Source organism: Pezoporus occidentalis, unplaced genomic scaffold (assembly GCF_034315485.1).
Source record: "Pezoporus occidentalis ecotype Australia unplaced genomic scaffold, CSIRO_AGI_Poc_V1 ctg116, whole genome shotgun sequence".
In the NCBI taxonomy this organism is placed as follows: Eukaryota; Metazoa; Chordata; class Aves; order Psittaciformes; family Psittacidae; genus Pezoporus; species Pezoporus occidentalis.
This window is the reverse complement of record NW_026912951.1, coordinates 1,739,237-1,763,274: the sequence shown is the minus strand read 5'-3', so window position 1 is coordinate 1,763,274 and position 24,038 is coordinate 1,739,237. Positions and strand designations below refer to the sequence as shown.

The 24,038-nt window shown below is 42.4% G+C and overlaps 1 protein-coding gene across 2 annotated transcripts in view; it reads left to right on the top strand.

Moving 5' to 3' along the window:
- The first annotated feature begins 3,546 nt into the window (after positions 1–3,546).
- VCL (vinculin) overlaps positions 3,547–24,038 on the top strand; it is a 63,275-nt gene continuing 42,783 nt past the window's right edge. The window contains exon 1 of one of the 2 annotated variants that reach the window (XM_062639459.1): positions 3,547–3,979. In XM_062639459.1, coding sequence (XP_062495443.1) covers positions 3,812–3,979 — 168 coding nt within the window. In that variant the 5' untranslated portion in view covers positions 3,547–3,811. The remainder of the gene's footprint in view (positions 3,980–24,038) is intronic. The other variant, XM_062639469.1, reaches the window with a different exon arrangement.

Sequence of the window (24,038 nt, the reverse complement as noted above, 5' to 3'; positions counted from 1 at the left end):
CCACTTGCAGCTGCAGTGCCATGTGCCCTGACCGCAAGATACCGAACTCTCTGAAATATACTACGGAAGAGGCTGCATTGCAGCTAGATTGTTTGTAAACACACAGTGTTCTCCTTTTTTCTACCAAAGCCCATTACCTTTGTATCCATGTATTTCACTTGAAGTAAAGACAGGATTTCTTTGCGTCATTAGAAGACTTCATTATGTATGAGAATATGAAAATTTATTATCTGGAGCAGGGAGACATTATGGTCCTAAAGTCAATGGAGATTTTTGTAAGCAGTAGAGTCTGCTGACATCAAGTTCTCTGCAGAAATGGGTTCAGCTGTACTCACCTGAGGTCTTATGAAATAGTAAAAGACATGGAAATAGTGTCTTAAAAGCTAATCCTCTCATTCTAACCACTTTAACTTCTTTGAGATACTAGTCACCACTGTCATGCTAATAATAGATACTGCTTCTTAACAACACTAAGATTTTTGTGTGGAAAGAAAAGGAGGTTCAGCAACTCCTTTTTTCTCAGCGGGGAATCCATTGTTGCATGTGTAATACCATATTGGAAGATGACAAAGGAATTCACACATTTCTACTTTGGGCTCAGTAAATGGAAAATATTGTGATCAAATTGATTGTTACTTTCTAACCATCTGTTAGGACCTGGAGAGTTAACGGAACTGTATAAACTGAAGAAATGATCTCACAGGAGCAGCACAATTAATGTATAATTATAGACTAAATAGTGCAAAGGGCAAAATAAACTGAAGTGTTTAAAAAAGTACCTGCTGCAAAGCTGTTACTTGTATGATGTCAATGTGACATCTGAATACTGCAAAAGAAAGAAAAAACACTGTAAAGGTAGTACTTGAAAAATAAAAAAGCAGTGCTGCATGTATTGCGTCTAATTGTGGGGAATTTTGCCAGATGTGGCTGCAAAAATTAGGTAGCCACAGGAATAACAGGCAGGGAACTTCAGTGATGGCCCTGCAGTAGTCATGTAGTACAGACAATAAAAATTTACTTTTGCATGTGCAAAAATTACACCAATATAATCCAAATAGCAAAACAAACTCTTCATACCAACATACAGTCTAAATAGAAACAGTCATAAACAGTCAGGTGTGTAAAGTCTCAGAAGGCTACCAAATATGTCCATCTGTTATATTTTACCTCTAATATACTTATTAGAGCCACCAAGACAGCCTTTTAAAATTATAACGCTTTTTTTCTTTGAAACATATTCTTGCACATGCATATTTCACCCAAATTGCAATAGACAAGATCCCAGACTTAAAGCAATTATTTTTAATCAGCCTATGTGCAAGTCCCAAAAAAGACTAAATACGTGGTTTATTAGGTTTGCATACTCCCACAGAACAGAATTTAGCAGATTATTAGTTCATAACACAGACTAATTGCTTTTTGTAATTCCCAGCTGCTGCACATTACTATCCAGAAGGATTTTTATGTGTGTGCATTATTAGTGATCCACAGTATGCTAAAGAGACAGCGCTGGGAATGCATGTTCCTAGTATGGAACAGTAAGTACATGCTATATAGCCAGTAGCTAACAACAAAAAACCTTTCATGGTGCATAGTTTAAGTGATTTCATACACTCACTACCGCTGAGAGGCTGTTATTTTAAGTATGTTGTGAATAATGCGATTTGATTATCTTTTATCAAGCCTACAGGTACACCTCTTTCCAAACAATACCAGATTGTACAACATGGAAATCAGTCTTCTGACTTCTACCACTGCAGATTCGAAAAATACACATACATAAATACAATTCCCAGTATACTAAACGAAGGAGGACAACAACAAAAAGAAATTCAGAGCTAAAGGTGGTGTGAAGATTTCTAACTCTGCGTCAAATGCAGCTTTCTTAACTTTTTAGGCCTACAACTTGTAACTATCTGTGAAGCTCCAACAATGACAACTCTGGTACTAGAAGTTACAAAGACAGATCCTCATGCATACCAGAAGCCTTAATGATTTAATTTCTCTTTCTGTACATAAATGCGCCTGCTGGTAGGGCTGACTGTGTTCAAACGCTGCACAGAAAGTGTACTATTTTGCTCTGAAACACTTAGGAGTGAAAGCTAGTCTGACAGGACCATTGATTTATAGCTTAAAATAGCACCAGGACAAAAAGAAAATACCTAAAAACCAGAAATAATTTTCCAAATCTAATTCTGCGCTCGTGTTATCAAGCAGAGGAAGAAGTACAGACCGCAGCCCTGTAACCCTTTACTCACACACTTTATTACCACGAGTACTCCCAATGTCACAAGAGACACTGCACAGGCCACGCTGGAGAGAGAGCGGGCAACGTTGCAGTCCGTATGAGCTCACCTCCTAAGTTTTATTAAGGCTGGCAGCGGTACGTGCGGCCTTAGGACAGCGGGCTCCTGAGTCACGCACTGTATGTGAGGAGCGGGCCTCTGGAGGCGGGCAGGCAGCGGTGGGCACAGCCTGCCCTACGGGGCCGAGGCGCTCCGCTCCCGAGAGAGCAGCCAGCGCCAGTCGTGCTCCAACTATAGCGCTACGGGAATTAATGTTACTCTCTGGCTACGGTTTCTACTCCTTCCCCCAAACCATGTCGCTCACCTAAATGTACTCAGACGAACGCCCGTGCCGCTGTTATCACCAGAGGCTGTAACGGGAAAACCGTATGCCCTGATGCACTCTCCCCCTACTTGGGGCTCCCAGCAAGCCACGCTGGGCCACCACCGCTGGGCATTGCTCTCCCGACTGAGAGCTGCCGGGGTGGTGGCCGCTGCCCCGCCGCGCCCCCCCAGCCTCAGAGAGGCTGCCGGCGAGGAGCGGGACAGCGAAGACACCCCTCCCCACTTCAGACGGGGGGCGGGCGGGAAACTCCCCGCCGCCTCTTCTCAGGGGGACGGAAGCGGTTGGGACCGCGCCCCGGGCGTGCCGGGCCAGGGGGTTCCGTACAGGCTGCGGGCGCCCTGAGGGCAGACGGCGCACCCCTGAACGGAAGGCAGTCGCCTCATGGGGGGGGGAAGAGATCGCGGCTGCGGCGTGAGGAGCTCTCCCCTCGGGAAACCGCCCGAAGCGGCGGCTGAGAACAGCAGGGGGATGCGGGCGAGGGGAGTCCCCTCCCCAGTCATTCCCAGCCACCCGCACCCCTCCAGGCACGCTCGACTCGGCCCCACAGTCCCAACCCGCACAGTCAGCCGGACGGGGCGTGGCCCAGGAATCCCGTTTCTCCTCCCGTTCCCTCGGCCACTCTATCCCGGCACCTCGGCTTTAATCGTCTCCTTATATGGACACCAGAATGTCTGACGTCACCTCAACGCTGGGAAACCAGCGCCCGCGCAACCAAGCTTGGTCGGGAAGGCGGGTGTTGCGGAAAGGCGGCGGGGCGGAGGGAGAGGGAGGCTCTGGAATGTTGATGGACGCGGCAGTGCGCCACTGGGAGCGGCGGTCCCAGCTCGGCCATTGGGGGAGGGCGGCCGAGGGGGCGGGGAGCCGTGGGAGGGTTAGGTTGTGGTGATTGAAAATCCGCCGCCTGGCTGCAGCGCTGTGCCAGTGTGGGGTGGGCGCTGCCAGGGGAAGCGGGAGGATAGCGAGTTCGAGTCCCGCTTCCGCGAGCTTCAATTAGGTGCTGCTTCCCCGGGCTGTTGCAGTCCGCTCCGGGGCGAGTGGAGCTCCGGACGGGCCTCTGTTTTCCTTCTCTTCTTCGTTTGTTTCCTTGAGCCGAGGCCGCGGTGTTCTTAGTGGGGCGCCAGCCCACAGGGACAGAGTTTGCCAGGAGTTTGTGAGGACTTTGGGCCCCGGCGCCGCCGCCATGCCCGTCTTCCACACGCGCACTATCGAGAGCATTCTGGAGCCGGTGGCCCAGCAGATCTCCCACCTGGTCATCATGCACGAGGAGGGGGAGGTGGACGGCAAGGCCATTCCGGACCTCACCTCCCCCGTGTCGGCCGTGCAGGCCGCTGTCAGCAACCTGGTGCGGGTGAGTAGCGGCGGCTCCTCCGCTCCCTTTCACGGCAGCAACTTCGGCCGCCGCGGCCAGCTTTGGGGTCCCGCGGCCGTGGAGGCCCCATACAGGTGTGCCAGCCCTCCTCCCCGCGCCCGCGATGGCCGCCCGACCGGCGCTCCGGGAGGGAACGACTTCCCCGACGGTGCCGCCTGTAGCAATGGCTGAGGCAGAGGCCAGGAAGGGGTTAAGTTGGGAGGCTTTCTGGACCTCTGCGGCTTCTGTCTGGCAGCCGTCTCTGGCTATTCGGGCAGCGCCGAAGGGCAGTGAGTTATCCGGAAGAGCGAGTTGTTCACCGTTTTGCTGAGGGACGAAGTCTGCCTTTTCCCCACCTGAGGAGCTGCATAATGATAAAGTGCAGTGAAGTGCTGAAGCCGCTGCTGGTTGTACCGCCCTCTCCACTCGCTGTGGGGTGCACCCTAAAACGGCTCACAGATGTCTCTGATATGCTGTGTGGTTTTTGCTGTCTTGGAAACTCCTATTTTAAGTGTATGCGCTATAAAAGGCAAAATACTTACTTGGTGTGATCCTACCCTGAAAAAAAAACCCACAAGCCTCCCAGGCATGTGGTTTGGTTTTTATATTGGTGGAAGCTGGCAGTTCCTTATCAGCGCAGGAGTTGAGGACAGAGTCGAGGAGGGACAGACCTGTGGTTTACAGGCAAAGTTTGGAGTTGTAACTTGCTCTGTTACATAGCCTCGAGTGTGAGTTACTGTTTTCTTGTGCAGAAACTAAAGGTGACTGAAAATCGGCTTGAATCTCTCTACTTCTTGAAAGCAGCTATGCATAGCATGTCTCATTAACATCTGAGTATTTGCAGTATGGACGTTTCAGTTGGGGAAGTGCAAATGACTCATACATTTGAAATGTTTTAGTTGCATTAGTACTTATATAGCCAACTGCATCAAAAGAATAGCAAACCGTTGCAAGGCAGAAATGTCTTGCTTGATATAGAAAGTACTGCAATGTTGCATACCGCTCTATTGCATTTAGAATTGCATAGTATTACTTACCTTGCACGTAAGTTCAGTTTTGAACATCAGATGTTACTTGCTCACTTTGAATCCTGTAAAATTCTCAAATCATTCAAGGCAAGTGATATCCTTGCCATTAAAATTTAGCTTAAAATGAAATACCTGCATACAGTTAAAATAATTGGGTTGCTATTAACTGATGTGTTAATACATTGAGATCATAAGGACTGTGGGTATAAGCTGTCAAGATGACTAATGTATGTGATGTGTTTATTAGATTTCAGCCTGTAGTACTTTCTACTGCTAGAATAATTTGCCACTTTGAGGTTTTGCAGTTTATACAGTGTAACTACAGCCCTTGGTCCCCATGACTCCATGAATTTTACAGGACCTACTGTCTGGAACGCTTCCACTTCTTGCTGACTTTAGCTGAAACTCTTGTTTTTAGGAAGAACAATTGGTCTGCAGCAATGAAGTGATGTAATAGGTGTATTGGCTGTAAGGATATGAAGCCTGAGTATATGAAATACTTTTCCTTGAAAGGAAGACTTCAGAATAATGCTTTGCTTCTTTGAGCTCAGCCTGTTATTACTGGGTTGTATGACTATTTCCCCCCACTGCCATTCTCAGAAGAAACCTGATCTGATAAAGTTGCACTTATTGGAGAAGTTGAGAAAAAGAATTAGTTTTTTCTGCAGCTTGGTAATGCCAGCTCTTCTTTCATTTTGGACTGTTTTGGAAACCCGGTTTTCACTTCTTGCTGCTAGCTAGACAAAAGGAAAGACTGTTGAATTATTTTCTGTGTTAATTCACAAAGAGCAAGCAGAAGTGTAATCTGAGGTGGTACTTAAAAGGAAGATGCCCTGATCTAGCAGAATACAGCTATGACTACATTACGAAAAATACTGAATTAAAGTTCTGTTTCCTGTCTGGAGCCGTGTTTTCAGTGCGTCATTCTGAAGTGCAGAGGTGATCCATGAAACTAGTTTCACAGGAGCAGGATAGCTTATCTCATTGTAAGTCTTCTGGTGGCTACACAGGTGACAGCAAAGATGGAATTGTTAGCATAACCAAGACAGTAATGTAACTGATAGCTCTTTATGTTGCTTACTGTCTGCTTCGGGTTCTTTTTGTAGCATGAGTATCACAAAGTTCGTGATGGTAGGTACTGATCAGCAGTGAAATTTTGCAGTAATAACTTGTCACACAGCAGCACCATTCTCTGACTGCTCAGCCTATATTAAGGACTCCACAGCTTGGAAGGTGCAATATTCCTGAAACTATTGCATCTGTAAGGAACTGCTGGTAGCAGTGTTTGAAGTGTTTAGATCCATTCTTGTGCAAGGTCTAGGAGATGTGCTGTGTGGGGAAATGGGCTAGGCTGTTGAAGTTATTAAATCAATCTTTACAAGTTGGTCTTCCCCATGTTAGATACCATGGTATGCTTACTTTCTATGTTAGTTGCCAATATGTGGCAGTTCAGTTCTACTGCATCTTGAATATTCTCTTGGGAGATAGCTTTTGCAGAGTAATACTGAAATTGTTTTGAAGTAACTTGACAAAATTTCTTAACTATGAGGTAAGGTGCATATTGCCCATGCAAAATTTTTGCATGTAGAGGTAAGTGGCAGGCAGTTTTTTTGCACCAAAATAACCTTTGACTGAAGCCAAGAATTTGAGGGAGAGGCTTCAGATTAATATCACAAGATTAATAATGTACTAAGTCAGTCCTTTTTTTTAACTGAGGATCTTAATGTTTTTGTTGGCTGATACTTGGGGTGGATATGTCTCTCTTATGGGAGGGTTGGGGTTTGGTTTGGTATTTCTTGTAGCTAAAGGTGTGACACCATAATAAGACAACAGAACTGGTTGGGAGAGGGCGAAAATATTCAAGCGCAGTAGGGTGGGAATAATTTAGAGCTTGTTATATAGACTATTTAGTGGGCAATGAAATGAAACTGTGAATTCTAACTGATCAAACTTCACTAGGAGGAAACGAACCATATGCTGGTTTTCAATTATTTTTTTTTTTGTAACTCATTCGTCAAACTTTTAGCCTATTTTAAAAGGAGGAGTTTCTATAAAAGACAACTAAGGATAATGCAGAAATTTTAAACCTATCACATGTTATATAAAATAACTTTATTTCATAGAGGAGAAAAGTCTTTTCTTTCTAGCAGTGAATTTAGAAGCATTTATGGCCAGAGTATTGTTATATTACTGCCAGTTGGAAAAAGCAAGTTCTCCTCTGATGTTTTGAACTTCATTCACTTACTACCTTGTATGGATTCTAGCTTTCTGTCAGTACAGGCATAGCCCACTCATGTCACTTCGCTGGTTTGGACAGAACTGCTTCAGAGCAGTATTGCTGCTGCTCTGCTGAATACCAACAGTACCATGGGTGAAGCTGTTGAGTTCTGACACACTAGGAAGTAATTCTTTGCATGAGAGTTAAGGTAGTAGAGGGGAACCTGAGAAGGGACTTGAGAAGTACACATAATTTAAATAGTGCATCAGGATCGGTGACTCAAGGAGGTGCTGGCTTTTCAGGGGCTGGGTCGTTGAACCAGGTCAATGCTCTGAAAGATCTGACCTGCTTTACCTGAGAACAAATGCCTGACCGTTATCCTGTTTTTCTGTCCTTCATTTTATCTGAGCTGGAGCCATCTGAGGACAGTGACATGGGTATAAAATTCTCATAATGAAAGATTGAAGACATAGTCACAAATGAAATGGCTGAGAAGTTTCAGGACAGCAATCTGCTCTGGAAGTCCAGCACCTGCCTATGTGATGGTGCAGCTTCTACCTTTCCATCTTCCATTCTATAGGTGCTGTCCTTTTGTATTTGAATGTGTATGTTTTATAAGTGTCTACATGCATCCAATTTCTATTACATTATTTTTAATATAGAAAAATTGCCTTACTGTCTATTAAATTGTTAACCATTAAATTTCTCAAGAGTGTATTCTTGATGGATGCTGTGATATGCCTTTGTTTTGGTGCTGAGATTTGGAAGCTTAAAGTATAGCGACATCTTTCAGCATCTCTGTCACTAACTGCAGCTGGCAGGTCAGGCAAGGCATCAGCAAGGGTCTCTCAACTTACAAATACCCTGTCTTGTAGTCATAGTTTGTCAGATCATTTAAGTAGAGCTGGGTCAAGCACTATCTTTAAAAGTGGAAAAAAAATAAAAAATAATGCTGTCTTGAGTAAGATTAAGCCTAACTGGAGATTAATGAGAACAACACCCTGTAGTGGTGGGTTAAAGTCATACATGTCGGAGGGTTTTGTCACTTGCTAAAGTTGTGAGGTCAGTCTATTAAAACTACTGCCAGCTGAAGCCCACATCATCTAGGCACAACTAAACCTACAGAATTTACTCTCAAAACTGGTGGAAATCTCTACCAGTACTCAGGCAGTGACAAAGTTTAAAAACAACAAACTCAAACAACCTGAACTGTTGAAGAGTTACATTTAGTGTAGCTATAGCAGCTGTCTTATCATTGTAGTGGATGAGGAAGTAATGATGACCTGAAGCCATCAGCATGTTCTCAGTTTATATCCCTGGGCCTCTGTCAAGTGAGAAGTTGCTTGGAGTTACAGATCCATGCAGGAAGAGCTGTGCATTTTCCCTGAAGAGGCTGTAAATTGCCTACTAACACCTGCAAAAACACCTGTTTGGAAACTGCCTGTGTAAATCCGAAAAACTTAGCTTGCTGTGAAATCCTTGTCATGATTGCAGCAGCAAAAGTTGAATACCTGGCGAAACATTTGGAATGAGGAGAAATGGTCTGACTGTTTTGGAGAGTGGATGGGAAAACGGCTTTTTCATCCTTAAGTGTTCTTCTAGCATAGCTGACTTGCCTGTATCTGAGGGTACGCAAGAGAAGTGAGCTGTTGAGGACATCTTAGTGTTTATTGAGAGGAAATCAGCTTGCAATATTTATGGGTTTATTTATTCACTTATCTTGAAAGAGGATGGAGAAGAAAAGAAAAAGGTAAGCTCTCTCCTTGTGGAATTTTCTGCACGTGACAAAAGATGGCTCTCAGTGGATTTTATTTTTTGGGGGGAGCTGGGAGGGTTGTGTTTGGTTTGTTTGTTGTTGTTTTGTTTTTTTCTTGATGTCTGTAGCTTGTTGTGGGATCTGTATAGATCTGCCTTTCCCCATCTCTGGGGGTTATCTTTAAGCTGAAAGAAATGGATTGATAAAGCACCTCATCTAAGCTCTACAGATCTCCACCTTAATTACAAGCAAATGAGAGGAGTAGAAGAGCCCTTATGGTAGTGTGAGAGAGTAAGACTTTTCACTATAGGTTTCTAGATCTTGTCTGTGTATAGTAGAGGGAGTTTAAACCGTAAAAGTTTCCTTCTTTTTTTGAAGTAGAACATTCTACTTGAGTGTCTCTGCAATTTCTTTAAGGATGATTTACCATATTGTGAAAACTTTGGCTGTATGCTCTGAGGAAGTTGATAAAACCCATTAGGGTATGTTCACAGAGGGAAGAGGGAGAAGACTAAATAATTAATCAGACATCAAAAACACATAATAAACTCCTTACTTGTTTTTATCTGTTAGGAATTGTCTTTACAAAAGTGATAAATTAGCTTCTGATTTGAATGGAATAATCTCTTTGTTCTGTTGTTATGCTTGGATACTTAATATACACCAGTCTCTTCCATCAGCTTTAAAAGTAATCTTTTGTTCTCTGTTCCTTTAAATGTGCATAGAGGTGGTTAGTGCCTCCATTAGTAATTACATGCAGCTTGGGTTTTGGTTGTAAAACCTGAGAATATTATTATGGAATGGATAATGTTAAAGTGGCAGCTGAAACAAAAAGTTCCATATGCCAACAATATGGTGTATTCCACTGCTTCTCTGGAAAACTTAATGTGTGCTTTCCGCTGCCTAAGTGAATTACACCAGTGAGGGAGGAGTTGTGAAATCCATATTAATGTTTAGTGATAGACTCTTGTTCTGGACTTGTAACTTCAGTGTTGTGTAGTTTTGCTTTGTGCTTTGAAACAAGAAGACGTTTTTCTCCACATAGTGGTACTGAACTGTAGACATAAAATTCCTTTTATAGAGTTTACTAAAACAATGAACCAAGTAAAACATGATTCAGTGTGTTTTACACTTAGAAATGTGTTGCTTCAGAACATAAGTGGGGTAATCTATAGGTGTCTTCCAATTCCAAATATAGTTAAAATTTGAATTGATGAAGCAAGTCTTTCAGAGATGTTTTAAGGATGTGTTAGCAAACACATGGTGTTAATGCTGGTTACCGGAAATGATGCCTGAAATCATTAACTGGTGGTTGCAAATTCTGGGTTGTTTCTTGTTCCAAATCTGCTAGAATTCTTAAATAAAAGCCAACTTCTCTGTTGTTCAGCTTTTGTCTGTTCCATAGCTCTTGTTTCTGATTTGTTTTACTAAGTGTTAGTGGCTCTGTATCTTTTCACCTCAAAACCAAACTAGCTACTATTAGTAATATCAATCTTCTGCTGCCATTCTTCACTCTGAAAAGCAAGTCAGAGTATAAAACTAGACCTTAAACATTGCAATGTAATGATTTTTGTTTTGTTTTTTTTTTTGTGGGTTGGTTTTTTTGTTTTTGTTTTTGTTTTTTAACTTATTTTTACTTTAGTGACACAAGTTCTAGTCTATCACCCAAACACTGAGGGCAATTCTTCTTCATGTAGAACTTGCCTCTGTGATTGTGGTTCTTGATTCCTGGAGAATGATAACATTCCTGGCATTTATCTTTAAACAGAGCAGGATGAGGTCTTACTAAAGACCATTGTCGTTACCTAATTTAAACAGTAAAGCATCTTTTTTATGACTAATATAAGTGTATCCATGAAATTAATTGTAATGTTTAATTGTAAATTTATTCCTTAATTTTCATGACATAGGGCAAGAGAGAATGAAACCTGAATAATGTCCTGTAATTTGAGTATAAAGCAACAACTGGTGTTGATGCATGGAAATGCACCATAGATGAGTGGTTATAGCAAGTATTTGCATTTCAGGAGGCACTCTGTGGGTATGAGAACTTGCTGCATGGAGAGATGAAATCATGAAAGAAGTCTGGATCATCTTTTCAGTTACAAATATTTCACCAATAATTATCCCCTTAAAACATGAGCCTAGCATCTCAGCAACTGGATTGATGGAGGTGGGTGTGGAACTCTTAAGTACATGGAACTCAGGTCTAGTTTGTTCCCGTAGTAGTTTCAAGCCCTGGTGGATCTGTAAGAATATGAAAAACTGATTCTCTAAATCAGTAGAGGACAAACCTTTCCTTTTCTTGGTTTGCCTAATAATTTAAATCTACTGAGCTATGACTTGTACTTGCCCCTATCCTGAGACTAGAATCAAAATTTTTTTTTTTTTAAAATGTGTAGACTAACTGTCTTTATTCAGAGTAAGAGATATGTTTCCATTATTTACATTATGAATAATGATCATTGGATAATAATACTGGCTGATGAAAGGGAAAGAAGGATAAAATTTCTCTTAACTGCCAAAGGCTTTCTATGATTACTGAAACTGTCAGCTCATATTGATTCTTAGTTGATGATGATCTCTAACTCTTCTCACTGAGAGAACCTGTATTGGAACAGTTGCCGAGTACCCTGATTTCATGGATAGGGTAGGAAACTGATGATTCATGATGGAGTTCTCCCACGAAGAGTCAAGAAAACAACCAAGCTGTTCCTGTAGAAAACTTGTGTGTCTCGTTGCTGTTGGCTTAGAATCTCTACGAAGACACCTTTTGTAATAAAACTGCATTACATTTTCCATCAATGGTAACACCCACAGAAGAGCTTCTTTCACAGAGGATAGGTTTTCCTTGTGCCAAATATTCAGCGTGTCTCAGGAACCTGTGGTTGTCAAACACAGATCTTCCCTGCATGCTCAGGTAACATTCCTCCTGAGTCACCTGTCCATACTTCTACCTCTTGTGTCCCTGCTTTTCATGTCAATTTTGCCAGGACCATTCTTTTCATCCATGTAGGCCTCCTGCCACCTTTGCTTCACTTCCTGCTCATCAAGGTGAATGTTCCATGTTTGAAAGACATGATCCTTGAAAATCAACCAGGCATCTGGAGCCCCTCTTCTTTGTAAGATTGTATCACATGGTATTTCTCCAAGTAGGTCCCTGAGGAGGCTAAACTATGTTCTGAAGCTTAGAGTCTAACTTCTCTTGTTTTTTCCTTTCAGGATCCTGAAATATCATGGTCACTGCAGCTAAGGCTGCACCTGACCTTTGCATTCCCAACCAGTTCTTCCTAGTTTCTAACAGCAGGGTGCCTCGTATCTTTGGCTTCTCAGTCTCTCTCTACCTACTAGTGAAAGGTGATATTTACAGTTTAGTGTGTGATAGGAGAGGCACAGTATTCATCACTGCAGTGGAAGTAAGCAATTTTCATATTAAATTGATTTTTCTGTTGTGGCCTAACAAGGTTTGACTTGAGCAACTATCTTGCCTAATCTTTTTTCCTTAAGTACACGTGGTGCCTAAATTAAATAATAAAAAACAGAACTGAGGAAAAAGTACTGCTCTGGCTTGTTTTACAAGCTTTATGCTCAGGTATGTTTGGGTATGCTGCAACTGTTCTGGTCTCAATACTCTACAAACTAGAGTTGTCAGTTAGGATATAGTAAATCTTGTTTGGTAGTTCCAAAATTGTTTCAATTCCTTAGTTGTCCTAAAATGTACCAATTAGTTAAAGGCACTCTCAGTTCAGGTTACCAGTAGACAAAGACCAAAAGCTCTGAAAACTTTGTTTTGGAACAGATATAAATGTAATTGCATTTGCAATTTGTAAGGATATTCAGGCATGCTTAATATTCTTGTCAGGGTGTTTATCCAGTAATGAATCGTTTTAAAGTAGGTGATAAAAAAGATTGCTTTTTGCATTTTCTTTTTAATGGACCCAGAGGCCATACCAGACTGTGTTCTTTTCAATGTTTATGTTTTGATTGTGGAAGTAGTAATTACAATGGTATTAAACTTGAACTGCGTTTTAGTAGCTGAGTCTTTGCATCAACTACAGACAAGCCTGTCCCTCTTCAAATGCTGAAGAGTGCACAAGAAAATAGCTGTAAAAATTAATTTCTTAAAAATGCATAGAATCATAGAGTTATATAATAGTTAGGGTTGGAAAGGACCTTAAGATCATCCAGTTCCAACCCCCCTGCCATGGGCAGGGACACCTCACACTAAACCATATCACCCAAAGCCTTGTCCAACGTGGTCTTGAACACTGCCAGGGATGGAGCATTCACAGCCTCCCTGGGCAACCTATTCCAGTGCCTCACCACCCTAACAGGAAAGAATTTCCTCCTTATATCCAACCTAAACTTCCCCTGTTTAAGTTTTAACCCATTACCCCTTATCCTATCACTACAGTCCCTAATGAAGAGTCCCTCCCCAGCATCCCTATAGGCCGCCTTCAGATACTGGAAGGCTGCTATGAGGTCTCCACGCAGCCTTCTCTTCTTCAGGCTGAACAGCTCCAACTTTCTCAGCCCATCTTCATATGGGAGGTGGTCCAGTCCCCTGATCATCCTCGTGGCCCTTCTCTGGACTTGTTCCAACAGTTCCATGTCCTTTTTATGTTGAGGACACCAGAACTGCACACAGTACTCCAGGTGAAGTCTCACAAGAGCAGAGTAAAGGGGCAGGATGACCTCCTTCAACCTGCTGGTGACGCTCCTTTTGATGCAGCCCAGGATACAGTTGGCTTTCTGGGCTGCAAGCGTACACTGAAGCCGGCTCATGTTCATTTTCTCATCTACCAACACCCCCAAGTCTTTCTCCACAGGGCTGCTCTGAATCTCTTCTCTGCCCAACCTGTAGCTGTGCCTGGGATTGCTCTGACCCAGGTGTAGGACCTTGCACTTGGCATGGCTAAACTTCATAAGGTTGGCATCAGCCCACCTCACAAGCGTGTCGAGGTCCCTCTGGCTGGCATTCCTTCCCTCCAGCGTATCAACCAAACCACACAGCTTGGTGTCATCGACAAACTTGCTGAGGGCGCACTCAATCCCACTGTCCATGTCAGCAATGAAGATGTTGAACAAGACCGGTCCCAACACTGATCCCTGAGGGACACCACTCGTTACTGGTCTCCAGCTGGACATTGAGCCATTGACCACAACTCTTTGTGTGTGGCCATCCAGCCAGTTCTTTATCCACCGAGTGGTCCATCCATCAAACTAATGTCTCTCCAATTTAGAGACAAGGATGTCGTGTGGGACAGTGTCGAAGGCTTTACACAAGTCCAGGTAGATGACATCAACAGCTCTACCCCTGTCCATCAGTTCTGTAGCCCCATCATAGAAGGCCACCAAATTGGTCAGGCAGGATTTCCCCTTAGTGAAGCCATGGTGGCTGTCACCAAGCACCTTGTTGTTTTTAATGTGCCTTAGCATGCCTTCCAGGAGAATCTGCTCCAAGATTTTGCCAGGCACAGAGGTGAGACTGACTGGTCTGTAATTTCCCGGGTCAGCTGTTTTCCTCTTCTTGAAAATGGGGGTTATATTTCCCTTTTTCCAGTCGTTGGGAACTTCACCTGACTGCCGTGATTTCTCAGATATGATGGCCAGTGGCTTAGCAACTTCGTTTGCCAGCTCCTTCAGGACACATGGATGGATTTCATCAGGACCCATGGACTTGTGCACGTTCAGATTTTTAAGATAGTCTTGAACCAGATCCTCTCCTACAGTGGGTGCAAGGTCCTCATTCTCACAGTCCCTGCATCTGCCTTCCAAGACTTGGGTGGTGCGGTTAGAGCCTTTGCCAGTGAAGACCGAGGCAAAGGAGTCAGAAATGCCAAAGTAGTACTTTGAGAAATGGTAATTATTTCTGTAACCCTCTGCTTTGATGGGGAGCACTCTGGCATATGCTGGGTAAATCACAAGTGTCACCTTAGCTAAGTCATTGTGTGATGGCAGACAGTAATGTCTGTAAGCCATGTTGGCTGTCACCAATCACCTCCTTTTCCATGTGCCTTAGCATAGTTTCCAGGAGGATCTGCTCCCTGAGAACTGTTGCTTAGTTCCCTGGGTTTTCTCTCCCCCCCCCCCCCTTTTAAAATTGGGGGTTGTTTTTTCTTTTCCAGTCAGTGGTAACTTCATGGGACTTCCATGACTTCTCAAATATGATGGATTGTGGCTTAGCTGCTTCATCTGCCAGGTTCCCTCAGGACCTGTGGATGCATCTTACCAGATCCAATAGACTTGTCCACCTTCAGGTTCATTAGGTGGTCTTGAACCTGATCTATGGAGTGTGGTTTTTCATGCTCCCAATCCCAGCCTTTGCTTTCTGCAACTTGAGTGCTGTGGCTGAAGCACTTACTAGAAGACTGAGGGGCGGGAGGGGGATGGAGTTGAGTACCTTAGCCTTCTATGACAGGGCTACAGCACTGGTGGATAAGGAAGAGCAACTGATGTCATCTACCTGGACTTGTACAAAGCACCTGTCACTGTCCTGCATGGCATCCTTGTCTCTAAACTGGACAAGCATGGATTTGATGGGTGGGCCACTCGGCAGATGAGGAATTGGCTGGTCAAAGAATTGAAATCAATTGGCTCGGTGACTAAGTGGAGACCAGTGAGAAGTGGTGTTCCTCAGGGGTTGGTATTGGGACCAGTGATGTTTAAGATATTTGTTGATGACATGAGCAGTGGGATTGAGTGCACCCTCAGCAAATATTCAAATGACATGAAGCTGTGTGGTGTGATTGTCATGCTGGAGGGAAGGGATGCCATTCAGAGGGATCTTGACATACTTGAGAGGTGGGCCAGTGCCAAATGCAAGGTCCTTGCATGTATGTCAGGGCAATCCCACGAACAACTGCAGGCTGGGCAGAGACTGGATTGGGAGCAGCCCTGCGGAGAAGGACTGGGGGTGTTGGCTGATGAGAAGCTCAACATGAGCTGGCAGTGTGTGCTTGCAGCCCAGAAAGCCAACTGTATGTTGGGCTGCCTCAAAGGGAGTGTGACCAGCAGGTCAAGGAAGGGGATTCTTCCACTGTTCTGCTTGAGTGAACCCCCCCTGCTGCAGTACTGCGTCAGGCATAAGGGTGTGGACCTGTTGGAGTGAGTCTGGAAGGGGCCATGAAGATGCTCAGAGAGCTGGAGCACCTCTCCTATGAAGAAGGTTTTGCGAGACCTTCTAGCAGCCTATTGTTGTTTAAGGCCAGCTGCCAAGTAAGTACCATGTAGCTGCTCTAACTCCCCCGGCACTCCCCAGTAGTGTGTGGAGGAGTATTGGGGAAAAAAATGCAAAAACCTGTGGGCTAAGAGCAGTTTAATAATTGAAATAAAAGATAATAATTAACAGGAGATTACCATTATTAACAACAATAATAATGGTAATAATAGGAAAGAGAGAGGGGAAGGAATAAACCCTGCCACCTGGCGGGGGGGGGGGGTGGTGGGGAGAAACACCCAAAGTGATGCACAATACAATTGTTTACTAATGCCCAGCTCATCCCTGAGCAGCCATTGGCTCCTCTAGGCACCTCCCCTGGAGGTCATATACTGAGCATGACATTCTATGGGATGGAATATCTCTTTGCCTAGTTCAGGTCAGCTGTTGTGGTTGTTTCCTCCCAGCTTCTTGTGTCCCTTCTCACTGGCAGAGCATGGGAAACTGGAAAGTCCTTGATTTAGAGCAAGCACTACTTTTAGCAACAATTAAAACATTGGTGTGTTATCAACATTAATCTCAGACTAATGCGAAGCACAGCACTGTACCAGCTACTATAGAGAAAATGAACTCTTATCCGTGCTGAAACCAGGATACAACCTTCCATTATTTAAGGGGGGTCTACAGGAAAGGTGGAGAGGGGCATTTACAAGGGCATGTAAAGATAGGACCAGGGGGTGATGGCTTTAAAACAGACATGGATTTAGATTGGGTATTAGGAAGAAATTCATTATTGGGATGGTAAGACATTGGAGCAGATTGCCCAGAGAAGTTGCGGCTGTCCCATCCCTAGCAGTGTTCAAGGCCAGGCTGGACAGGGCTTTGAGCAACCTGGTCTAGTGGAAGGTGTCCCTGCCTGTGACAGGGGCTTGGAACTAGATGATCTTTAATGTCTTTTCCAGCCCAAACCATTCTGTGAGTCTCTTCTGTCTTTTGTTTTCTTGAATTCTCATGAAGCACTTGCTATATAATGTAAGGAGCAGGTGCATCAAAATGGGAAGCTTATTCAAGGCAGAGTCAGGAAAGTCCATATCCAGTTCTTTGCCCATTTATAGTCTTCTAGCTATTTTCTGTGTATAAGCTCTTCAGTTGCTGAAGAGCCTGAGAATCTTCCTGTCAAGCGGGGAAGCTGTTAAAAGCTGTCATCTGGACTTCAGTTATTTCAGATGAGTTGCTTCCTTTGCTGTTTTTAAATCTTTTCCTGAGTTTGGAAGAGGCTGCATATTGCAACTGGTTTTGAGAAGGGCTGCATTAATAAAACTATTTTCTTATGAAGGCCTTGTTTTGCTTGTCTGCACAAATACTTCCTCAGAAGGAGCAGTAACAGACTTCAACCAAACTGGTAGAAGTTACCTGGATTTCGTGTGAATTAACTATGTTGCAGGAGTTTTTGGGTAGGTTTGGTTCCTGGAGGCCCCAAACAAGTGGATTGCTTATAAATGGGTAAATATCTGTCTGTCCGTAGCAACAAATAGTTAAATTGTTAATCTCAAAATGGGATAGAGTAGAACATAATTGAATGAAACGCTGCTAAGGTTTAGCTGCGCACAAGCTGGCATGTTCAACCTTCTTTAAACTCTATGGGAGTGTTGTGGTTTAAAACCAGGCAGAGGGCTCATTCACTCACTCCCCCCCGCCTTCTTGTCCTCCCCCTACTCCCGGAGGGATGGAGAGGAGAATCGAAAAGAATGCAACTCCCACGGGTTGAGATAAGAACAGTTTAGTAACTAAGGTATAACACAAATCACTGCTGCTACCACCAATAATAATAACGATAAATGAAATAACAGGGGAAGAGAATACAACATCTCACCACCAGCTGACTGATAACTCGCCCCTCCAGCCTGACCAAGCACTGACCGATACCTCCTCCAACCCCGCAGTCCCTAGCCCTTCCGGGTAACTCTCAGTTACCTCCTGGGCATGACGTGCTGTGGTATGGAATACCTCTTTGGTCAGTTTGGGTCAGGTGTCCTGTCTCTGCTTCCTCCCGGCTTCCCCTCCTCCCTGGCAGAGCATGAGGCTCACAAAGGCCTTGGCCAAACCAAAACATCATTGTTATCAGCTCTGTTCCCAGGTCGAAAGTCAAAAGCACAGCACTGCACCAGCTACCAAGAAGGAGAAAAATGACTGCTACTGCTGAACCCAGGACCTTTGTCACTTGCTAACATATGTCCATATAGTAATTTAAACTTGCTTAGGAGGGGTTTTTGATACTGAAATAGATGATGTATTGAATGTTTATCTTAAGTTATCACAATGAGAAAAAAATGCTGCTTTAAGCATCTATTTGGAAGTTACTGGGCAGGTTACTTGGTGGGTCTATTTGCTTTTAAAATCTTACCTTTTTTTTTCTTTTTGTAACTCTGCTTAAGATTGATTTCAAAAGATGTTTCGCATTTCAACCTCTGAATACATATACAGGTGTCTAAATATCCTTCAGCTAAGTCTTCAAAAGCTGATTTGGTTACAAACAGGTCACAAAAACCACTCAGTAGTTGAAAGAAAACATATTCTCAAGTATAAAAACCCTTAGTAGATTTTAGGTGAGATAAGTTGGTAAACTGACTAGTGTTTGGACTACACTAAAAATCACTTTCACAAGCCTAGTTGCCTTTGCAGCTTTTGCAGCATAATAGTTCTGCTGAATAACAGAGATAAACAAAGGAAGTTTCTCTGGAACTCCAGAGCAGTAGTGAAAAGATGGCTTTTTATTTAGCTTGCCCTGACACAATGACAGAAAAACCTGTGAAGGGCTAGTAACTGCCAAGTGATTTAAAGTAGCAGCTGAAGAAGTGCTGTTTGACTTTGCCGCACTTGTAAAAAGTTCCCTTTTTCTCAAAGAATGAAGGGTAGGGAGTGAGAACATCAGTAAATCTTAGGTAGGCGTCAGCTTGACTTCAGTCTTTCTGTGAGGAGGAAAAAGAATGGTGGTAGCATGGCGTGTCTTTTCTTTCTCTTAAGTTGATGTTGGAAAAAACCTGCATTCCTTAACTCTGACTAGACTCCACTGGCACTTGAGCTGTCAGCCCAGCCTACCCCCTGTGCAGCAGAAAGAAATGTATTTTTCTGTTGATCTGACCTTTTTTTTTTTTTTTCCTGTTCCCAGCTTGCCATCAGCGAGTATTGTAGCTCAAAGCTATAGAATACAATGTGGCTTATCTCTGAAGTGCAGTCTAATTTCTGGCATAACTAGTTTGCTCTGACAATTTTTTGAGCAGGAGGGGTGAGGGATGGGGACAGGACAGTTGGAGTGTCTGACCTGTTCTCCAGTTTCTCAGGATAGTGAAATGCTAAAGAGACTTTGTGATCCTGAAGCAGTTACTAACTACTACAAAGAGTTATTGTTTACCCTTTGTTTGTGGCAGATTTTACATAGTTGTCCTGTGCTTTTTTCTTGCAAGGAGGAGCAAACTTTCCTGCAAATGGATTATTAGCTTTAAATGTTTTGGTGATGCTGATAGCTAACATTGTTACTGTGGCAATGGAGGAAGTAAGCTGGAATGGGGTTTGTAAACTTGATGGATCTAGCTTCTGCTTTCACAATGTAGTGCAATTCCTTTCTTCAGACAGGTTTTCCAGTTCACTTGTTAGCTGACCCAAAACCTTGTATTTCTCTTTAATATAGTATAATGGTTGCTCAGAAGGGGGGTTCCCTTCTGTTCCATTGTTTTAAATTTGGAGCAACTTCCTCAAATAGGACAAAATGTTGCTGGGAACAAGTGTAGCTTCCTGTACAGGAGATCCTAGAATCATAGAATGGTGGGAGTTGGAAAGGACTGTAAAAATCATCTAGTTCTAATCCCCCTCCACTAAACCAGGGACACACTCCATTAAACTAGGTTGGTCAAAGCCCCATCCAGCCTGGCCTTGAATCCTTCCAGGGATGGGACATCCACAGCTTCTCTGGGCATCCTCATAATGAAGATTGTTTTCCTAATGGTTAATCTAAATCTACTTTCTTATAGCTTGAATCTGTTCCCCCTTGTCCTGTCACTACATGTCCCTGTGAAAAGTCCCTCTCCAGACCTCTTGTAGGCCCCCTTAAGGTAGTGAAAGGCCGCAATAAGGTCTCCCTGGAGCCTTCTCTTCTCCTGGCTGAATAGGCTGAGATGCTTTTAGTCACATTTGCAGCAATACTGCTGTTTCAGTTTTCAGCCACATTCTTGTAGCAGCTAAAGGAACTTCATCTGTAAACGTGTTTACCTTAAAAGATTTGAAGGACTTTTTCGTTGATTTCTGTTAAAGTTCTAAAAGGAACTTAAGTTTGTAATAGTACTTACAACTTCTCAAAATGGTAACAATTATACTACCAAGTGTTGGTGGTGCTTTAATACTCTTTTCCAAGGTGGAGCCGATTTGTCAACATTCTTCTAACATGACAGAACAATGATCTGCTGTTATATTTAAACTGGATAATATTATGTATTTGTACAGTGTCTGGCATGATAGAGCTCTAAAATGTAAACTTTTAAAAAAGCTGAACTTTCTTATGTGTTTTTTATGATTCAGTGTCAAATTTAAAGTAATAGGGCTAAACAAATCTGTTGTTAAAAAGTCACACAGATTTCAGTATTGTGCGAACTAAACTTTCCAGTAGGGACAGTTAGAGTAAGGGTAATGCTTTCATAATACTTTAATTGGGTTAGCATAGAGAAGTATGATGTAATATATATTAATGTTGTGCCAAAGCACCGGTTTAGAACTAGGTTGGTTCTGACACTGGGTTGAGTGAAAGTAGGCTTTGATGGCTGAACATAGACTGTTAAAGTGGCTAAGAGTAGATTCTGTTCTAGATGGCATGGAAGACAGTTGTTCTGAGTGAGAAAATAGCTCTGTAGAATGAGTTAAATGATAAATTCTCAAAGGAATCACTGACAACTAGGATTTAGATTACACCACTCTTATTGGTAATGTCATCCCATAGTAGGAGATTCTTACAACACTGGTAACATCTGCTGCTATGCCATAATTTATTAGTCTTTACCACAAAAAGCACTTAATCTCTTCGAAGAATATTTGTTTTCAGTGTGAGTCAAGAAATAAATATGAAATGCTGTTGGAAGTAGTTGTCTTTAAAGCTTTTTTGGATGTGAAAAGTGGTTCCTTACTTGACCACATAGTAAGATAAATTTCATTAAAAACTAATTTGAACAGCTGAATAAGTCTTCACCTAACTCAGACCTAATGCCAGATCAGACATTTCGTTAGGGTTTTATTTTTTTTAATATCCTCTTTGTTATTTCTGCTGAGTGGCAGCTTTGTAATAGTTTGCAAGTTCTTTGAGTCCACATATAAGTGGTTCTTTTTCTACATGCTGAATTGCTTGTGGAGCTGGTGATCACGAGCAATGAAGACAAAATCAAGCTGGAAAATAATCACATGATATCAAGTTTCTGACACACTTCAGTTTTTAATGGTGCTGTCTCTTAGAAAATGAACGCTGTCCCTTGGAAAGCAGCCCACCATTTCTAGTCCTTATTTTGTTTAGTGTAATTAGATATTGTTGTAGATAAGTAAAACATCACATTTAGTGTGTGAGCAATGGTTTACACCATTAACTTAAATACATGTGAGTTAACTGTAAAATGAGACTGTTATGAAAGACAAATTATTCAATATGCTACAGAAGGTGAATAATAACTATAAAATACCATGTTAGTACCTACTTGCTGGTGAAGAAACATTTACTGTGGTAGGCTTTTTGCCAAAAGATGAATGCTGCGAGTTTATGTTGCTTCAATCATATATTAGTGAGCACATGAAGATACTTTAATATTAAAAACTCAGTGAAAAATACTACTTTATCAATAAAGGTAATTTTAGATTAGTATGTTGCCCTTGAGGGAAACACTAGGATTAAACAAAGTCAGTGAGGGACAGAACTCTTCCTAGTTCCTGCCTTTGCAGGTTAAGTAAATAGGTTAAGGTGGTATTTCTTATGTGTTGTCTGCCTCAGTACATGATTTAGCACTAAACCCATTTAGTTTTTGTAAACCATCAAGGTAATGGAAATAGATACTTGCTTGACAGATAAATAAGCCAGCACTGACGACAGGCAGATGAGATCAAGTTTAGCAACTCAGCCCGTGGAATCTCGTAGAGTTTATCTATGAATTGTCATAAGGATTTCAGAACTGCTTAGAATGAAGGGTGGTCTGTTGCAAGTGGCTTTGGCAAAGCAATCAATTAGAATATGCTTAAAAGCAGTGTCAGCAACAGTTGCTGCCTTCAATTTAGGTAAAAATTCTGTTACTCGGGAACAGCTGATGCTTTAGGAAGGAGCTCATAAGGGAAGCAGTACTGTGCTCTTCTTTGATGTGGAAGAGGGAAAATCAGTGTTGGACAGACTGATATTCATAAGTTAGCAAAAGTGTGCATATAACAAATAGAAGATCCTAAAATTCAGTGCCTGGTAGCCAGCCTATGTTTTCATTTGTGGTATATTAAAATGTAGGTAACAATACTTGTCAAATTAGCAGTGTTTTCAAAAAGTAAATTGGGTTGTAAAAAGTAACAACAGAATTTGTAGCTAGCTGAAAGTCAAAGTGAAATTAAGGCATTTATAATAGGCGTCTGTATTGCACCTGATTTGTTCAAACATCTTGTGAACTTGAGATGAAGAGACTACTGTTCTGCATCTGAAACTTACTCAGGAAGTGACATATTAACTTGTCATTTCTTTTTTTCAGCATCTTGAATATTTTCTGTGCCAACACAGAAAATAACAATTGGGTATTCCTTGTTACAGAGACCACCCCCAACTTTGTTATTCTGATACAGGAAAGAAAACAGTCTGGGCAGAAAGTAAGTCTGTTACTATCTGTGTGGAGCTATAGGTTGGGTTGATTTAGAGACTCTCTGTGCAGTACAATATTTATCTGTATTAGAAACACAGATTCTCTTAGGCCATTCTGCTGTATTTGGAAAGAAATCCTTTTTCCACTTGATACGATCTATGAACTTCCTGTGGTAAGGCTTTTTATTATTACTCTGTTGCTAACAGAGCCCCAGAGCCTTAATCTTAAGTAAACTTTTTAGATACTTCTGCTTGATGGCGAGGGGAACAGGATACATCTCAGTTATTGGAGGTAGGGCAGGGGGAGATCTTCATCAACCAGAATTTTTTCCCAACATGCAGATCATTAAGCAAACCTACCAGCAGCATCATGGTGTTTGGTTGGTTGCTTTTCAGACAAGTCTGAATAATGAGAGAATTTAGCTCTATGTCACATGTGTTATCTTTTACTACCATACTAAACTGTGCATACATCTGCAGCAGGATTTGTGTTAAGAGATGCTTTGAAACTTAGCAGTGATTCACAGGTCTGGGTACATGCAAATTAACTGGAAGAGCTTTTGGAGTCTGGATGCTGTTTGGTATGAGGCATGTTCCTTAGACTTTCTTGTAAGGTAAAAGTAGCTAGCTGCAGCTGTGAATCGCATTTGTAGGGGACAATTTTTCCATTTGAGTTTTGTATATGCTCAAAGGTCAGAGATGATTTGTGTTATTTGACTGGAGTTATAACTTCTTAAAGTAGTTTAACTCTGAAGTACTGGTTTAGAAGAAGAAACTCTTCTTTTGATAAAAGAACTGATTTCCAAATTATATTCTGTAAAAAGTCTCATGTAATCAGTATATGCTTTTATTTCCTTTATGTTAAGTTGTGCATCCTATTATCCGATGATTCAGCGCTGTACTGGTAACAGAGTAGATATTAGCAGCATGAATAAAAGTCTTTTTGGTACCCAAATGATGTCACTTTCTGGTTTCCATATGGTTCTTGTTTTATAGTTATGTATTTTACTTGGACAGCAGGATTTCCTTAGCCTCAAGC